The 16,955-nt window shown below is 45.1% G+C and overlaps 1 protein-coding gene across 2 annotated transcripts in view; it reads right to left on the bottom strand.

Annotated features, from left to right (window-relative positions):
• The window catches only part of Fetub (fetuin B), a 13,123-nt gene extending 6,484 nt beyond the window's left edge, over positions 1-6,639 (bottom strand). The window contains exons 1-4 of one of the 2 annotated variants that reach the window (XM_021185439.1): positions 6,371-6,639; positions 3,778-4,012; positions 3,344-3,454; positions 729-816 (exon numbers count right to left, since the gene is read on the bottom strand). In XM_021185439.1, the coding sequence (XP_021041098.1) occupies positions 729-816; positions 3,344-3,454; positions 3,778-4,012; positions 6,371-6,414 (478 nt within the window). In that variant the 5' untranslated portion in view covers positions 6,415-6,639. Of the gene's footprint in view, positions 1-728; positions 817-3,343; positions 3,455-3,777; positions 4,166-6,370 lie in introns of those variants that run through there. The other variant, XM_021185438.2, reaches the window with a different exon arrangement.
• Positions 6,640-16,955: the final 10,316 nt, after the last annotated feature.

The following is a 16,955-nucleotide window of genomic DNA, read 5'->3' as shown; positions in this document are numbered from 1 at the left end:
TGGTCTATTCATTCCAGCCTTATTTTTCCCTGTTATTCAGCAATGGTAATGACCTCCAAAACTTTCTATAAATGAGGAAGTCTTTAACTGGGGCAGAGGGACATGCATGTCATATGATAGAAGATATAAGACTATAAGTCAAGGTTGTACATGTTCTGTTCTGCATTGTATGAGTGTTTTAGCCAAAGTGAGAAAAATTTACACCAGGAAAGAATCATTCCTTTCTTGATTAAAGAGCATCTCAAAAACATCGTGGTTTTTGTTTTTTGGGTTTTTTTGTTTTTTTTTTTTAATAAAAGGGGGTATGAGTTCTGGGACAAAGGCCATCAAGGGCATACGGCAGAGGGAGAGGCTCAAACAAGTGCAGACACAAGGAAAGTGCAGTGCGTATTCTGACAACACAGCAGCCAGCTGGAAGGGTGTCAGGACAGTGGGACAGACAGAAGGGATCCTGGGACCAGCTGTTGCTATTGTGTCACTCACAGAAGAATGAGCATCTAGGATCTGGAGCAGGACAGAGCTCTTGACAGTGACTTAGGAAGGCTGTCCCCTGGGAGGAGGGATATGAAGGGAATGTCAGTAGAGAGGCAGTGATGGAGTATTGTGCAGTGCTGTGATGGATACAGAGGAAGAGAGGAGAGATTGCTTGCCAACTCGTCAAAGGCCCTAGTTAAATTCTCTTTTCTGTTTTTTGATGACAAGATGTACAAAACCCTCTTGGTGTTTACCTGGGCGAAGTGTACAGTTATAAGCAGGTAAGTAGAGAACTCTTCTTGGCTTGTTAATGTGAAACATTGCTTTGCACTGGCCATAAACCTAGGAAAAAAAACAAAAAATGAATGTACTCGATGGGATGGCATGCTGCAGAGAACCACGAGGTTAAACGCCACCCCTCCCCCAAGTAGAATTGTATTTTAATGTAATGCGAAACTTAAAATCCAGTTTGGTGTTTGGGGTGGGGAGAACTCTTCAGCATCAGACTCTTCCATGTTTTCCTGGGACACAGCTACCTTCCCAGGCTCCTCACACTCAGGCGTGGATCGCCAACTTGAGTTCTAACTGCAGAAATGGATCAGAACCAGCTTCCCTTTGCCCTGCTCCCCGGCCATGTCAGCATGGCATGTCCTCGCTCCATCCTGATGCCAGTGAACATGGGCACTAGGGACTCACAGGTAGGAGGTAGCAAGGTCAGAGACAAACACAGATGTGGGGCCGTCAAAGGCAGCCTGTTTTGATTAAATAAGGCTTGCTCCTGCGACCCAGTAGAAAACTCTACAGAACACTGAGCCACATTCCCAGAGACAGGTGCCTGACACCGCAGAGCCCCCAACTCCATAATTCTGTGACTATCAGTCACATAGATAAAGCCCCAAGCTCCTGACATTCTGGCTAGACTCCACCCCCAAAGTTACCTGACTATAGCCAGGTATGCGCCTCCCCACAGTTACCTGGAAACAGCAAGGTAGCCCAGCCCACTATAGAAGGAACTGCTTGGCCCCTCCTCTCTCTCTTTAAGCTCTTGCTTTTCTTACTCTCATCTCTAGCTCTCCTTCTCTCCTTCTCTCTCTCACTAAGCCCCTCTCTCCACGTGGCCATGGCCAGCCTCTCTCTCTCTCTCTTTCTACCTTCTCTCTTTCCCCCTGCCTTTCTATAATAAAGCTCTAAAACCATAGACAGTCTTTGTTCATCAGGCCTGCAGTACTTGAACGATGGGATACGCTTTCCCCTAACGAGCTGCATCTAACCTCCCGCCTGAAGGCTTTCCTGAGCTCCAGCCATGGACTGGACCAAAGACTCTCACCGGCATGGGAACCACCCAGCACCCCCTCTCCTCCTGCCCTCTCCTCCCTTCCAGCCAGGGCTGACCAAGCCGCCCCAGGGGCACCCATTTTGTTCTCAGCTCTTCTGAGGTGTCCAGTGGTTTCTGGGATGCCCGAGACTGAGAACCTGTTATCTCTGGCCTCCATGAGGCCCAGAGACCTCGGACTGCCCCTTGTCCACCCTCCTGGCTGGGTCCATAGCTTCCCACAGCCCACCCGGGGCCATGTGGAAAGCGTGCAGCAGTCCTCCCATGTCTGCCCACCCAGAGAACCGGAACTCTGGTGGGATGCGGGGTTTTCTCCCCCACGCCCGGTGCCCAACACACAGTGAGAAGTGGGGCCTCCAAATTATGCCCAGAGCAAAATCCCCTGGTCAGGAACTTCAAGTTTGAAATTACACGTGAACTAAGCTCCTAACCTGTGTGTCCCTGAGTGAGCATACATATCTCTGTGAGTGGCCTGTATCACTAAACCAACTATAACAAGAAGGCACACAGACTGGTTTTTCTGTTATTTGGTTTTTGGTTTGGGGGATTTGTTTTGTTTTGTTTTTTGTTCTTTGTTTTTTTGTTTTTTGTTTAAAAAAAAAAAACAGGTGCAGGTCGGAATGTTTTGTCAAATAATTACAAAAGGTGATCTTGATCAAAAAGTTTACTTCAAACCACTGAAGATCTCACCTTGTCTTCCATGTCATACACCTTCCATGCATCAGTGAATAAAAGAGATCCCAGAATCACTGCGAGTCAGGTGGAAGCTGACTGCACTGGTTTCAAGTCTTGCCAGTGGCCATTTTGAAAGGCCAAGCTCAAGGCTGGAAAGACGGCTTAGTGACCCTCACTATTCTTCTAGACAACCCAAGTTTGGTTCTCAGTGCCCCCATTAGGTGGCATATAACCATCTGAAACTCCAGTACTAGGGTTGGAGACTGGGGTGGGGGGGGTGGGTCTTTTGCCACCCTCTGGTCTCTGTGGGCACTACATGAACGTGGTGCATACACATACATGCACACAAGGCACCCATATGTATAGAAAAATAAAATAATTTGTTCTTAAAGGAGAAAGGATGAGTTCTGAGGCCGTTCAGTTTTATGCCCAGGAAGCCCCTGACAGTACCCACACTGAAATCTGTCCTCTTTCCTATCTGAAAACCTCATATTGATATTCATTCAAATAAAACCAAACAAAAGAACACAAGCTATACTCCATTATTACTGCTGTCTACCTACCTTCCTCAAACACCAGAAATCAATCAATCAATCAATCAATCTCTGTCTCCCCCACCCCACCCCTCTCTGAGACTATAAACATTGGCTCAGCTGCCAAAGATTCTTAGGGCAGAAAATAATTTGGGGGAAACTTTTCAAGTCTAGTCAGCAAGGCCCCAGTCCTAGGACCCCTCCCTACCCTGACTAAACTTGGCTCTTCCTCCAGTATTAGAATTGGCATACTGGCCTGTTGCCTGGGAGATAATGAAGATGAAACAGACGGTAGACACTGAGCAGGCCCCTGGGAACAGGCACTTACCGACTCATAGAACATCCTCGGTTTGCAGTCCTTCTGTGCCTTCCTGCTGAGCACGTGGCAGTCAGTCTCTAAGACATCCAATGTGAGGTAGAACAGAGATCCCATGTCTTCCTATGATAAGGGTTAGAGAAATACGGCATTGCACATGAAACAGATCCAAGACAACTAGACCAATAGCATCTTCCTGGGAGAACCTAAGCTCATGTGTGTGATACATGCTCTGCTATACTCCTGAAGCCTGGACCTGGGACAGAGTAGAAACACTCTTGTCACCATTCCTATGGCCAGCAAGAGTGTCATAGCACACCTGCTGATGACGGCAGAGTATTCTGTTTCTAGACCAGAAAGTACCTGCTGACAAGTAGCCCCAAGTTGCCACCCCCTGGCTAGTGGCTGCAGCCTGCCCAAATGCTGCCCCACAGCCTGTCACTTGCCTGGTAGTGCTCCCGAACATCATGCACTCTGTTGAGGCTCAATATATAGCCATCCTTTTGGTTTCTGTTGATGTTCTGCAGGGCAAATCCTGCAACTGCCAGCACTTCAGAGTCATTACAGCCCAGAGGATGCAGAGGTGAGAGGGGGCGTTGTGGCAGGGGTGGGCCTGGGGGAGAGCGGGCCATGCAGCATGCAGCCAGGGTGCAGAGCACCAGAAGTCGGAGCAGGCCCATTCTGTGGGGAACAAGATCCAGGATGTGTTGGTATAGAGTTGCCAGGACAGGCCCTGCCATGGGGCCTCAAGGTTCACTTGAGCAGCTTTATAACTGCAACAGAATAGCCGACTAGGACTTGAAACACCATGCCCTGAGGCCACCTCTATCCAAACACAGCAGTTTTTGAGTCAATATTTTGGGCTGGATTTGTCAGTGTTCTAACCTTGGATCCGGAGCATGCCGTTCGTGTAAATAAATCCAAGTTTCCTAACCCTTTCCCAGGAACTATAAAAAATGTTTGATCAAGACAATGGGAGACCTGGCTTCTGTCTTGTCCAGATGGAGAGTCCTAATCCAACTGGAACCGAATACAAGCACTACTCAGAAGTGTCCCTTTCTAGTTCCTGGATAGGACAGGAAAATGCTGCATCTCAGAATTGTATTTAAGGTGGGGAAAGCTAAGGAGACCCCAAAAGTTCTCCCAACACACTCTAGGTCTAGTCTTCCTTTTGTGCACCTACAGGTAAATTCATCAAGAGACAAGACCTGACACTGTCAGGAGAAAGATAATGGTGGCCATCAAGATGGATCATGGTTCTTGCCTCTCTTTCTGAGCTTCATTTCAGATCCCAGGAAGGTTCTGCTTATTGGGGATATATATGAAAAGCAATTTATTTTTTGTTTTGACGGGGCCTTAAACGTGTTTGGTAGCTGCAGGTGGCCTTGAACTTGCAATCCTCTTGCATCTACTGGGACTACAGGTCCATATCACCATATCTGGTTACTAAATCAGGTATCTTTCAAAGCTCCTTTTCCTCAAGGACTGGGCCTCATATGTGCTGGGGACGTGCTTTCATAGAGCTACATCACAGCAACTTTTATTTTGAGACAAGACCTCAATAAGTTTCCCAGTCTGGCTTGGAACTTGCAATCCTGCTTCAGCTGCTCAATTCCTGGGATTACGGGTATCTACCACCATAAATGGCACACACACATTGTGCATGATGCCAAGCATCAAACCAGGGCCTCACTTACCCCAGACAAACATTGTACTTCTGAGCTACAGCCACAGGCCATTTATTTTTTTAAAAAATGTTTCTACTACAAACACACACACACACACAGAGGGAGAGGGAGAGGGAGAGGGAGAGGGAGAGGGAGAGAGAGAAGGGAGAGGGAGAGAGAGAAGAGAGAGAGAGAGAGAGATATTGATTAACAATGAAAGCAAAGGTCTAAGTCAGGAAGGGAGCCTACATAGCAGGCTGTCCCTTAAAGCATTCCCTAAGGTAAGCAATACCTCACTCCATACCTCCATCTCCACCCCTGCCCAGGATTTCTGTGTTCAATAGACAGAGGTTCTGCTGTATCCACAGGTACCTATCTGGTAGGCCCTCAATACACAGAGTATCTTGAAGACTCCAAAACTTTGGGGTCAATACTATTTCAAACACAGTTCCCTACAGCTACTAGAGAATATAAGAGTTTTTCTGAGTAGAGCTTATTTTTAATCCACAAATATATTTTGGAAATGTCTGTGTTTATAAATAAGGACACCAGTCTGTGAGACTTTTCATGGTAACCTGGTGAGAGGGCCCAAATATTTTGGATGGAAAGAAATGTTCCTCTGGTCTAGATGAAAATCCAACATGCAGTAAGCTATGGCTGACACAAGTGAACCAAGCAAAAGAAGGCTATTAACATTGCTAAAGTTCTTAAAATTACTTAAAACACTGATTACATATTAAACTTAAATATGCTGACTTATGTTTTTTAGCTAACATTGCTGTTACTAAGAAAAAGTTAATTTTATAATAAATTTACTAAATAATGTAAATTTATGATGCTAAATGTAATTGTATTATATTTGAGCAGAACACAGATTCCTTCCCCCCCACTCCCACCCCCAACCCCACCCTATTTGATAGCTACTCATAACAGCATCCACTCACTAACTTAGTGGTAGTATAGACACTCACTGAAAACTATAAAGAAAACTTAGCCAAGTCCAACCAGGGGAGAATACTAGGGTTCAGTAAGGGAAAAAATCCTGAATGAATCAATACAAGAAACAGCACAGGAGCCTTCCCTTTTAGAAGATTTTCATCAAAGCGGATGAGATGGCTCAGCCCCTAAAGGTGCTTGCTGCCAAGCCTGATGGCCTGAATGTAACTCCTGATACCCTCACAGTGAAAGGGAAGAACGGACTCCTGAACATTGTCCCCTGACCTCCACATCTGCACTCTGGCCCACCCACCTCACCTCCGCACAAAAATAAGCACATAAATGTAAAAATATTTTTGTCAGCACACAGATGCTTAGAACACTGTGTGAGCTACACTTTCAGCTACCAACCAGCCGACGTGGAGAAGCCACTTACCCACTGTAAGCCACACTGCCAAATCTGCCAAATGCACTAATCATGACCCTGCACCAGAAATCGCAGAAGGCTAGACGTTGTTAGATGTTGCGTAACACAGCTACCTGTAATTCACAGGTTCTGGCTGAGCAACAGCACAATGCCAGGAATCAAGGTAGGCTGTCCGGAATCAAGAGCTTAGCAAGACTGGTGTGCTTTGAACACGTTCCCAAAGCTCAGAAAACAAACGCTTATAAAACCGGTGGAGAGGTGGTGCCTTTACAGAGGAGATTAAGTCCCAAGGGCTCTGTTCTCAGGGGTAGGGCATGCCCATGTCAGGGGAGTGCATTTGTTAGGCAGAGTTCTTCCTCCTGCCTCCTGCCTCCCGCTCACGCGTGACGCAGCAAGAAAGCTGTTCCCAGAAGCCCTCCAGGCCTCCAGAAGGGTGAGAAGGATCCGGTGACAGCAGCACAGCACAGGATGGACCACATTAATAAGAAGCCACACCCACTTTTTAGTCTTAAGTAAACAAGTGGTTAGTAAAGATTGATTATGAAACCCAAATCTCAAGATTACAGTTCTACAGAAGTGAGCTCTTGGTTGTGTTTTCTTTCTTTCTTTCTTTCTTTCTTTCTTTCTTTCTTTTTTTTTTTTTTTCCAATTTAGAAATATCTTTAAAGACCTGTTTTTCCTGGGTTGGCTCATGCCACGTGTTGTTTAGAATGATTCCAACCCTGAGTTACCAATTTTTTTTTTTTCCCAACACGCTCCCGGTTGTGTTTTCAAATGGGAATAATTCGAGAAAAAATGGGTATCGAAGTCAGAAATGGTTACTTTAAGAAAAACAACACAAATTGGGAGACCATTAGATTGTGGGGGCTCTGGAATTTAAATCTCTACCAAATAAACAAATAAATAAACAAACAAACAAACAAATAATAACCTCTAGGCAGGAGCTTTCTACTCTAACCAATAAAATTCATTTATCTTCCCTTGTTTCTACAGCTAAATTGTACAAGTTTACCCTCCCACAATACTGGGACTCATAAATTGATGAATGCTTTAATTTTTTTCAATTTAAATGTGCTTAAGTTTTCCTTTATTAATTAAAAAAAAATCAGATATCCAAACTCTGAGGTTCAGCAGAGATTTAGTTTCAGCCAGCAGTGAACACACCTCAGTCGGGTCTGGGCTGGAGTGTCCAATGCCTGAGGAAATGTACCCAGTACACTTAGGTAGAAGCCATTGGTGCAATTTTAATGAAAGAGATGCAAACGGGGTAAAAGGATGCTGAAAGGATGCTAAACCACATGGTAAACTGAACTTTGACCAGGACCCTGCTTCAGCCCTGGTCTGCGTGAGCTAGGCTAGTGATGTAACACTTAAGCCCAGTTTCCTCAACTGTGTAGGGCTTTCAACCATGCGATTACTAAGGGCCCATTTAGCCCTGATGGGAGGGCACTCTGCCCCCTCGATGCACAGGGTGCCATTCCATCTCTAGCAGGGGCTGCTCCTAGAACCTGGCTCTACGGAACTTGAATCACATTTCAGCAATGTATGAAAAAGTTTAGGCTGTGTAATGCACACAGATCTATCCACCATGCTCCCGCGGGAACGTGATCCTATTGCATCATGAGTGGGATTTCCCGTAAAAATCCTTGTTGTGAAGAGGCCAGTAATACAGATGCTGGGTTCACGCAGGCCTGGGGCTTAATTCCAGTTCAGTACTCACCAATGGGAATGCAGGAAGCATTTTCCACACACACGTGGGCTGGGTGTGAGGACCAGTGAACTGTGCTTGGCTATGGATTTGGCCTCTGTACTCCCCCTCCCCCCCCCAAAAAAGAGTCTAAAAAGTAAGGAGTGGGCAGGGAAGATAGCCACGCATGTCACATACTCACAGTCCCGTTGATCTAAGACAGGAAGGACCACGGAAGGTGGGGCCCAGTCCTGCAGCTCTGACAGCCAGGCTTTCCTGAGGACCCAGAGTCGCTTCGGCCAGGAGACCAACTCACAGGAGCAACTGGTGTATAAATAAGGTGCTTGTTTGTTAATTAACAAACTGGAGGGATCCTCTCCAGGTGTTCCCGATGGAGCTGCAAAGGATGATGGCAGCTTCTCCCTCGGACTGCCCTTTTATATCTTGCAAACACAGAGTGCGCCATCATTCAGAACTCCAGGAATAATACCCTGCTTAGCTGAGTTTCAGGGCTGGCATACACCCTAACTATGAATTAGAGGAAGGTCCTAGAGAGAATAAGCTCTAATTAGGTTCCGTGTCTTCCCAAGGAGCCGCCCAGCACTTTGTTTCTGCCTGGGCTTTTCCCAATGCTTTGCCTGCACTTTGGGTCCCACCCATAGGGTGTGGCTTCCCTGCACAGGGCCTTCTCCACCCAGAGCTGCTGATGCCCATGGCTGTCACTCAGTAGGTGGCTTTATTGCTGAATCTCACCATAGTCAGTACTGTACACACAGTGACCCAGAAAGGCTCTGGCTGCCCGCAGCAGGCTGGGCATGGGTAAGTCCAGGACGCTCACGTGGAATGGAGAGGAGGGCGGCTGCATCAAAGGTCCCGTCATCCTGTTTTATAGCCGTGTTAGCACAAAGCAAGTATCCTTTCTAATTCCGTGTGAATAGCTGTGAAATCATCAGAAGTCAATCTGACCACCCGGGTTCTCACGCAAGGGCCCCGGCTCAGGCATATTGAGGCAGAAGCTCAGCTCACTTGCCTGCTGGCGGAAATGAAGGGTCACGGTAAGGTTTGCAGTCAAGTGGTGCTTAGAGGAGGTGTGACTGGAAGGCCCAGGGAATCCTACTGGGGGGCAGGTACACCTAGCAGTGACCCAGAGAATGTTCAAAGCACAACTAAGAAACAAACGTCAATTCCTCCAAATCCACAGTATTTTCTGAGTATTCCTTTCTGTATAGTTTTGAATTTTAGAACATTGCTACTGTTGGCCATGCTCAGAACTGTAAAATTAGTTAAAGTTGAGTGTGTGTGTGTGTGGGGGGGCGGAATAACAAAATTAGATGGGAACAAAAAGGAAGATGCTTGTGTTTCAGATGAAACCTGGATACAGCAGAAGATATAAACCCACAACTCACCCTTCGGAACAGTTATTCTTGAATGCAGTTCTTTGACCACACAACAGCCTAAAAGACTAATGGTAAGAATGGAATATTTTGCTTTTCCAGGGTGGAAAAGGTATGGCAAATTCTAAAAAGGTGTTTGCATGCATTGTGATGTTGAGGAAACTGCTGGGAAGGAAGGTTCTCACTGAGGAAGAATGTGTGAGGGAGAATGAGGGGACTCTAGGCTTTGGGGTTGGTTCTAGAGGCAGCAAGAGAATTCAGAACCTGACTCGGGCCGTCGGAGATAATGATTCTTTCCTCCTGTGCTGGCTGAGAAGGCCTAGAAGCACGGAGACTACAGTGCAACAAGCCCACCCAGAGCTGAACCTGGCGTTTCAATCTTAGTCTTTTTTTTTTTTTTTTTTTTAATTTTTGTTTTTGAGATCGGGTCTTTCTACATAGGCTTGGCTATCCTGAAACTTACTATGTAGACCAGGGTGACTTTGAATTCACGGATATCTGCCTGTCTCAGTCTCCTGAGTGCTGGTATTAAAGGTGTGAGCCACCAAAGCCAGTTCAATGCCAGTCTTTATTAGAAACCCAGGCCCTTTGTCATGGTTGATTCTGAGGAAACGGAGGGTATAAGCTGGCCTTGTGCAGAAAGTAAGAGGTACACAGAGTACGTTTCTGTAAAAGAACTCACTTGAAGGGAAGTCACTGTCAACCCTTGGGAAACCTGAACATAAAAATAAACAATGACAGTAATATACTACAGTAAACTGAAAAAAAAATAGTGACTCATAAATCCTTTAGTATATAGCCAGTGGCATTTCAAAGTCACCATTCTGTAGCTACTATTGTGGTAAGTAATCCAGGCAAGGACCATCAACATCTGCTAAACATAGGAAGCAGAGTCTCTTAACTGTCTCCTCACAGATAACACCTTTTGGTTTTTCTAAAGAATGTGTGTGTGTGTGTGTGTGTGTGTGTGTGTGTGTGTGTGTGTGCGCCGCGCGCGCGCGCTTGTGAGTGTAGTGCTCCTGGAGGTCAGAAGAGGGCATCAGATCCCCTAGAACTGGAGTTACAAGCATTTGCCTGTGAACTGTCCACTGCAGGAGCTCGGAATGGAACTCTGGTTCTCTGTGTTACTTGCTCTTAACTGCTGACCCACACAGATTATTTCTCAATTTTCATGGGGGAAAATGTAACTATGAAACAGTGAAACCTGTAGGATACCACATTAATCAAATGATCAATATTAAAGCATTGATATTGGGAGAAACTGATTGCATAGGTTTTCTGATATGGCATATCAACAAGGCCAAGGCATCATTTTCTGTGGAACTCTGGGAGAGGCGATTGATTTGAAGGACCATAACCAAAAGTGACTTAAGAAAGAGCTTATTTTGTTTCAGGGAAATAAGAGTCCATCATGACAGGGAGTCAGGAAGCTGTATGCTCATAGCTGCAAACATCAAACAGAGAGAGAGAGAGAGAGAGAGAGAGAAAGAGAGAGAGAGAGAGAACTGGAAGTCAGAAGTGACTGTATAATCTCAGAGGCCATTCTCAGTGACTGACTTCCTCCTGCAAGGTCACTCTCCTAAATCTCCCCAAACAGTGCCACAAACTGGTGACCAAGTGTTGAGATACCAAGCCTCTGTGTGTGTGTGTGTGTGTGTGTGTGTGTGCTTGAGCTATGCTGTGAGAGCATACAGGAGAGACAAGAGTAAGTGTGGGTGAGAAGACACAAGGTGGGAGGTGAAGAAGAGAGGTTGGAAGAGAAGAGGCAAAACAGGAGAGTCCTATTCTGGACCTTGACAGAGTGGGTGAGCTCCGTGCCCGGTTCCGGGGCATCTTTCAGGCCCGCATGAGTACTGCAGGCATGGTACAGACATATAGGCAAGCAAAACATCAATACATACTAAAAAAATAATCTTAAAATAGAAAAGAATTAGCATTTGGGAAGGCAATGATTGTCCAACTCCTGAGCCAGGCTAAAGGCCTTGTGACTGAGCTGAGCAGACCCATGTGACTCTGTCATAGGAAGACAGTGTGTCAGCTTTAGCCTCTTTGTCAGAGAAAATACTCACTTGCCCTAATAGATTTCCTGGGAAACATAGCAATATACTCACATGGATATTTAAGGACATGAATGGGAGGGAGGGAGGGAGGGAGGGAGGGAGGTGAGAATGAGAAGAACCATTGAGAGTCCATGAAGGAAGCTAATCAAAAGTCTAACTAATTATTTCTTTCTGAGAACCAGTTTCCTCCTCTTGGGGATGTGAACCTCTCCCTCTCTCTGATGGTTGGTGACACGAGACCTTTGGGACATTAAAAATGTATGCGTCCATCCCTCTGATGTCATACCCATAATAAGATCCACATTTGATCAGGATCATGAGGTTATAGATTGACAGACCCTCAGAGAGTTGATAGACCAAAGCTTACTTTCTTGAAATGATGTAGCCAAAGCCTTGAGAAATCCAACATTGATCTAAGAGCCACACATCCAGCCAAGAATCCCCGACCCAGTGTGTTTCACAGCCTGCACGTGGTGTTTATTGTTCTTGGTCATCACGGGTCTTGTTGGGTCAATCCTCAGGCAAACACCCTTTAACTACAAGGGCAAACTCCCCATGGTTTGATCTGGTTTCCTTGATGCAAGGATCATTGGCCTCCAGGGTACATCAGAGGACAATGATCTCAGGAACTGGCTTGTTTTCATCCCTATCATGCTGGCCTGGATTAGAGGGTCCTAGTGGGAGGAGGGTACCTGGAGGGATGCTCTGTTGGGAAGACCAGCCAGAGGACTTACAAATGGTTGACCTGCTACGTGGAATTTGCTATTCTCTCTTTGATTTGAGGAACAGGTATTTTTTTTCTCTTACCTGTTTTCTCATCAGTGAAAATGTAGAAGCTGGCCCAGTGGATAAAGGAGCTTGCTGCTGAGTCAGATCGGGTTTAATGTCCAGAATCTACCACAGAAGAAGAGAATTATGCCGCATATTGTCCTACGACCATTACACCCTGCCTTGGGCACAACTCGTCCTACCCCTGTGCACATGGAACAAATAAGTAAAAATGTAATTTAAGAAAAAAATTAAGTTAAAAATAAATGAACAATTCAAATTTACAGCAGATCATGCAGACAATGTGTGCCTAGTGAAACGCATAATAGTTTTTTTCTTGCTTGCTTGCTCTTTGTCCAAAAATATCTATGCCTATAATGGACCTGGGTCTACAGGACACAGAAAAAACTCACTCCACGTTATCCAAACTTTTCTTCTCATTAGAAGATCATCATCAGTGTGGTTTGTGTGCTATTGGAAACTCTGAAAACCTGCAAGCAGGTGGAAAACAGCGCTGCCCCTGCACTGCTTGGTAAACAATCACTCAGTATCTTCTACACACATACCAGGCCCATTTTATACAAAAGTAACATAATACTATAACTTTGTATTATAGCCTGAGTATAAAACCAACAGTAGATTATGAATAACTAACATACAAATAAGCCCATTTCTATAGTTTAATTTTTAATTCCTACATGGAAGCTTTTGGACAGTTGATGCAATTATCCAAACCAGAACTCTCTTTGTTAGACACTTAGATTGTTTCTAATTTTTTTTTTCTCTTGGTAAGCATCACTTCAGTTAACATTCTTGTGGATACATCTGTTTAATTGTTGTGGCTTTGTCTTCATTATTGTCTTAGTACATATGACTCAATGGGGAGTGAACTGGGTCAAAGGCAATCCAATGTGAACAACTTTTCTCTGTTTCTACTCACTAGGTATTGTGTAAATATGAATGGTGTATATAATTTTTTTATCTTCATTTTGTTCTTTTTTAATTTTAAAATATTCCATTTTATTTTTATTTTTAAATTAATTATTTATTTAGATCCCAAATGTTGGCCCTTACTTATTTGTTTCATATGTATGGGGGGCATGTAGGAGCTGCGTACAAGGCTGGATGTGTTACTTGGAGGACAATGTCTCTCCAGCAAGATTGTAAGGACATAAAAGCCCACAACAGCAGTGAGTGAGTCACCAGCAGCAAGCATCACTGGAATGCTAGCAGCACAGCAAACAGAAGCCTTTCTCATGTGCAATGACCAGGAGGGGCTGTTGAGCTTCACATGCGGGGCTCTTCCTTGGGTGATGGATCTGGATTCTGACGGATAAAGAAGGGCATTCCTCCAAGTGAGTAAGATCCAAAGTTCTCAGTGCAGGAAGCATCAGCTTGTGACAGGCCCTGTGCTGTGTGCTAAGGATGAAGAACCAAAGAGCTTATCCTACCGGCAAGATGTCTGTCTCAGTGAGCAAAACACTTTGCTTCATGAACCTGGTGAGCCCCCAGAAAGGTGGTGAGAGAGAGAGCTGATTCTGAGAGTTAACCTCTGGCCTTCGTGTATGTGCCCTGGCCTGCAGGTCTGCGCTCACAGATCCAACACACAAAATAATAATAAGTGTTTTTTAAAAAGAGCTTTAAAAAGCATACCCATGCCCTAGGAAGCAGAAACTATAATTTTTTAAGCCTAACCACAAAAGAAAGTCTAAAGGTTAGGCTCTGGCTTAGACATGGGTGGAGGAGGCTGGGTAGAGGGTGGGGATTAGCAAGGATTCCTGGAGGACTTGGAGTCTGAGACAAACTTTGAAGAATGTATAGGAGTCAGTTCCATGGAGAACTAGGGAGTTCAAATGGATCACATGTTCCAGGCCTGAAAGCAAGAACAAGTATTGTAGATTCAGGAGAACTTGAGCCAGGATGCTAGGACCAAACCCAAACTTCACTCAGAAGGGTTTTAGGGTCCAGGGAGATGGCTCAGATAGTTTGTTTTGTAACCATGGGGACTCAAATCCTCAGCCCTCCTGTGAGGAACTGAACGAGGCCACAGATGCATGTAGCAGGGAGAGACAGGAGGATCCTGGAAGCTCACTGTCTAGCCAGACAAAAAGGAAAATGTCGGGCAAGTTCCAGGAAAGCCAAGCTTAGGCAGAGAGGGAATTGGTGGGTGGCCATGTTACAGCTCCTGCAAGCAACAGAACTTGGCAGCTTCGGCCATGTGGCTCTGGCTGTAGAGTGAAAAATAGAAGGGACTACTGGGACAATGATGCTGATTAGCTGGAGTTACGAAATTAGTGGTGATTAAGAAGAGACCAACATCACTGAGTTGATTCTTCTGGGAAGTGTTTTCTGAGAGCACAAAGCAGCTGTGTTCCAGAGATAGCCAAGGTTGTAACTTCTGTTGCAGCTGTACTTTGTAATGTATAAGAGTCACCCAAGTGATACTGGTTTTGAAGGCATGAAGGAGTCATGAAGAGCAGCTGAGGCTCAGCACTGTCAGAGACTATGGAAGGCTATTGGTGAAGGTGCAGCCCAGAACTGAAGGGGTTATGCAAAGGATTTGAGGCTTGGTACCATAAAGATAGCCTATGAGGGGCTATTGGTGAAGCCTAGTTACAGTGGAAGACACCATGTATTGGAGACGACAGTACCATGGAATGATCACCAAGAGCAGCAGCAGCAGTGGAGTGGATCAACCTGAGCTTAGAGTGCTACAGAGGGCAGAGCTGAAGTGACTCCAGCCCTTTGGAAGAGTCCAGAAGATCACCTGTGGATCCCAGACAATAAAACAAGAAGCTGTAACATTGAAGCTGCCTTGGAGACTCCAAGACCTTCAGACCATAGGATATCTCCCGAGGAATGCTGCTAGCAGGGAGTGGAAAAGAAGTTTGTTGCAGTCAACAAAGATGAAAAAGGAGTTGGAGATCTGAAGACTGCTTTGACATCAGACATGGTGATGCAGACTTTGGAGTTTGCCCAGTTGGTTTCCTATCTTGATTGGGGGATTACAGTTAAGTGATTGGATGGATTTCAGAAGAGACTTTTACTTTAGACTTTTGACATTGTTGGTACTGCTATAGATTCTGGAGATTTTAGAAGTTGGATTAAATGTACTTTTTAAATTATGCTATGGCTAGATATGGCTCTCATAGACTCACGGGTTTGAACAAGCCTATGGGGACCAGGAAGTGGAATTCGATGGTTTATATATGCTTGGCCCAGGGAGTGGCACTATTTGGAGGTATGGTCTTGTTGGAGGAGGTATGGCCTTGTTTTAATAGGCATATCATTTTGGACATGGGCTCTAAGACCCTACTCCTAGCTGCCTAGAAGTCAGTATTCTGCTAGCAGCCTTCAGATGAATATGTAGAACTCTCAGCTCCTCTTGAACCATGCCTGCCTGGATGCTGCCATGTTCTGCTTTGATGATAATGAACTGAACCACTGAACCTGTAAGTCAGCCCTAATTAAATGTGTACTTTATAAAAAAAAAAAAAAAAAAAAAAAGGAAAATGTCTGGTTCTGTGGGAGACTCTGTCTCTAGTGAGTAAGGTGGAGAGGAGCAAAGCAGCTTCCCACTTCCTCCTGGTTCCCTCTGCATGCATGGCCACCTGAGCATTTATGCCCATACAACACACACAAGCACATGCACACAAATACATACAACATACATGCACACACATATGCACACACTCACACACGTGTATACATATGCACACGTGTACACACATATTCATACACACACATCCTTTTAAATGAATGCTTGAATTTCAACCCATTTCCTGGTAAGAACTGAAGAACCACTTGTTCCTGAGGCTTGGGGAAGATCCCAGATACCACAGAACTACAAATGAGCAGTCAGAGATGAAAGAGAAGATAGCTACATCTTATGAAAACAGGCTTGACATGCTTCGTAATGACACCCTTGTACCAGGGGATCTGAGATTCAGCAAGAAGCAACATAACTTTTGAAGTGTTCTTTTTGGAGTTACAATACCTAAATTTGGAAAAATAATTTTGACTAGTCAGGCCCCAAATAGTATAAGTAGCTTTTTGTTTTGTTACTGGGGATAGAACTCAGGGCCTGGGACATACTGGGCAATCACTCTACCCCCTAAGCTATTATAATTCTCCACTTTTTTATTGTTTATATCAGTATATACTTGTATTTTATTTTTGTAGTATTGGCAACTCAACCCAGGATCTTGTACATGCTTAGTCAGTGCTCTCTCACTGAACTACATCTCCAGCAAAACTGATCGGCAAATGGGAACCCGAGGGCCTTCTGGACTCTGAGATTAGCATAGGCCTCTAAATTGAAAGTGCCCAGGATCTGTAGGACGCCCTTCTCATCAAGGCTGTGGCCAGTGAAGCAGGCCTAGGCAGCTGTCTAGCCCGTGAACTTAGGCTCACATTCACGGCTTCTGGTCTGCTCTCAATTCCTGTTACATCTGCAGTTCTTTTCCTGAAGGGCCATACTGGACTTCAGACCCCACCATACAGCAGAGACAGCTTTAGAGGGACCATGTGTTGGATAATGCACAATTTGCATTATCCTATTTTGTAACCATCAGGACTTGAGTTCAAATCCTCAGCTGGATAATTGGTTAATGCCGGGTCTGTTAAATCGGATTGGACCCTGACGAACAGTCATGAGTGAGGGAAACCTGTAGCAGAGATGGAAA

The sequence above is a fragment of the Mus caroli genome, chromosome 16 (assembly GCF_900094665.2).
Source record: "Mus caroli chromosome 16, CAROLI_EIJ_v1.1, whole genome shotgun sequence".
Taxonomy (NCBI): Eukaryota; Metazoa; Chordata; class Mammalia; order Rodentia; family Muridae; genus Mus; species Mus caroli.
Note: the sequence above shows the minus strand (reverse complement) of the source record. Positions and strands in the feature narration are given on the sequence as shown.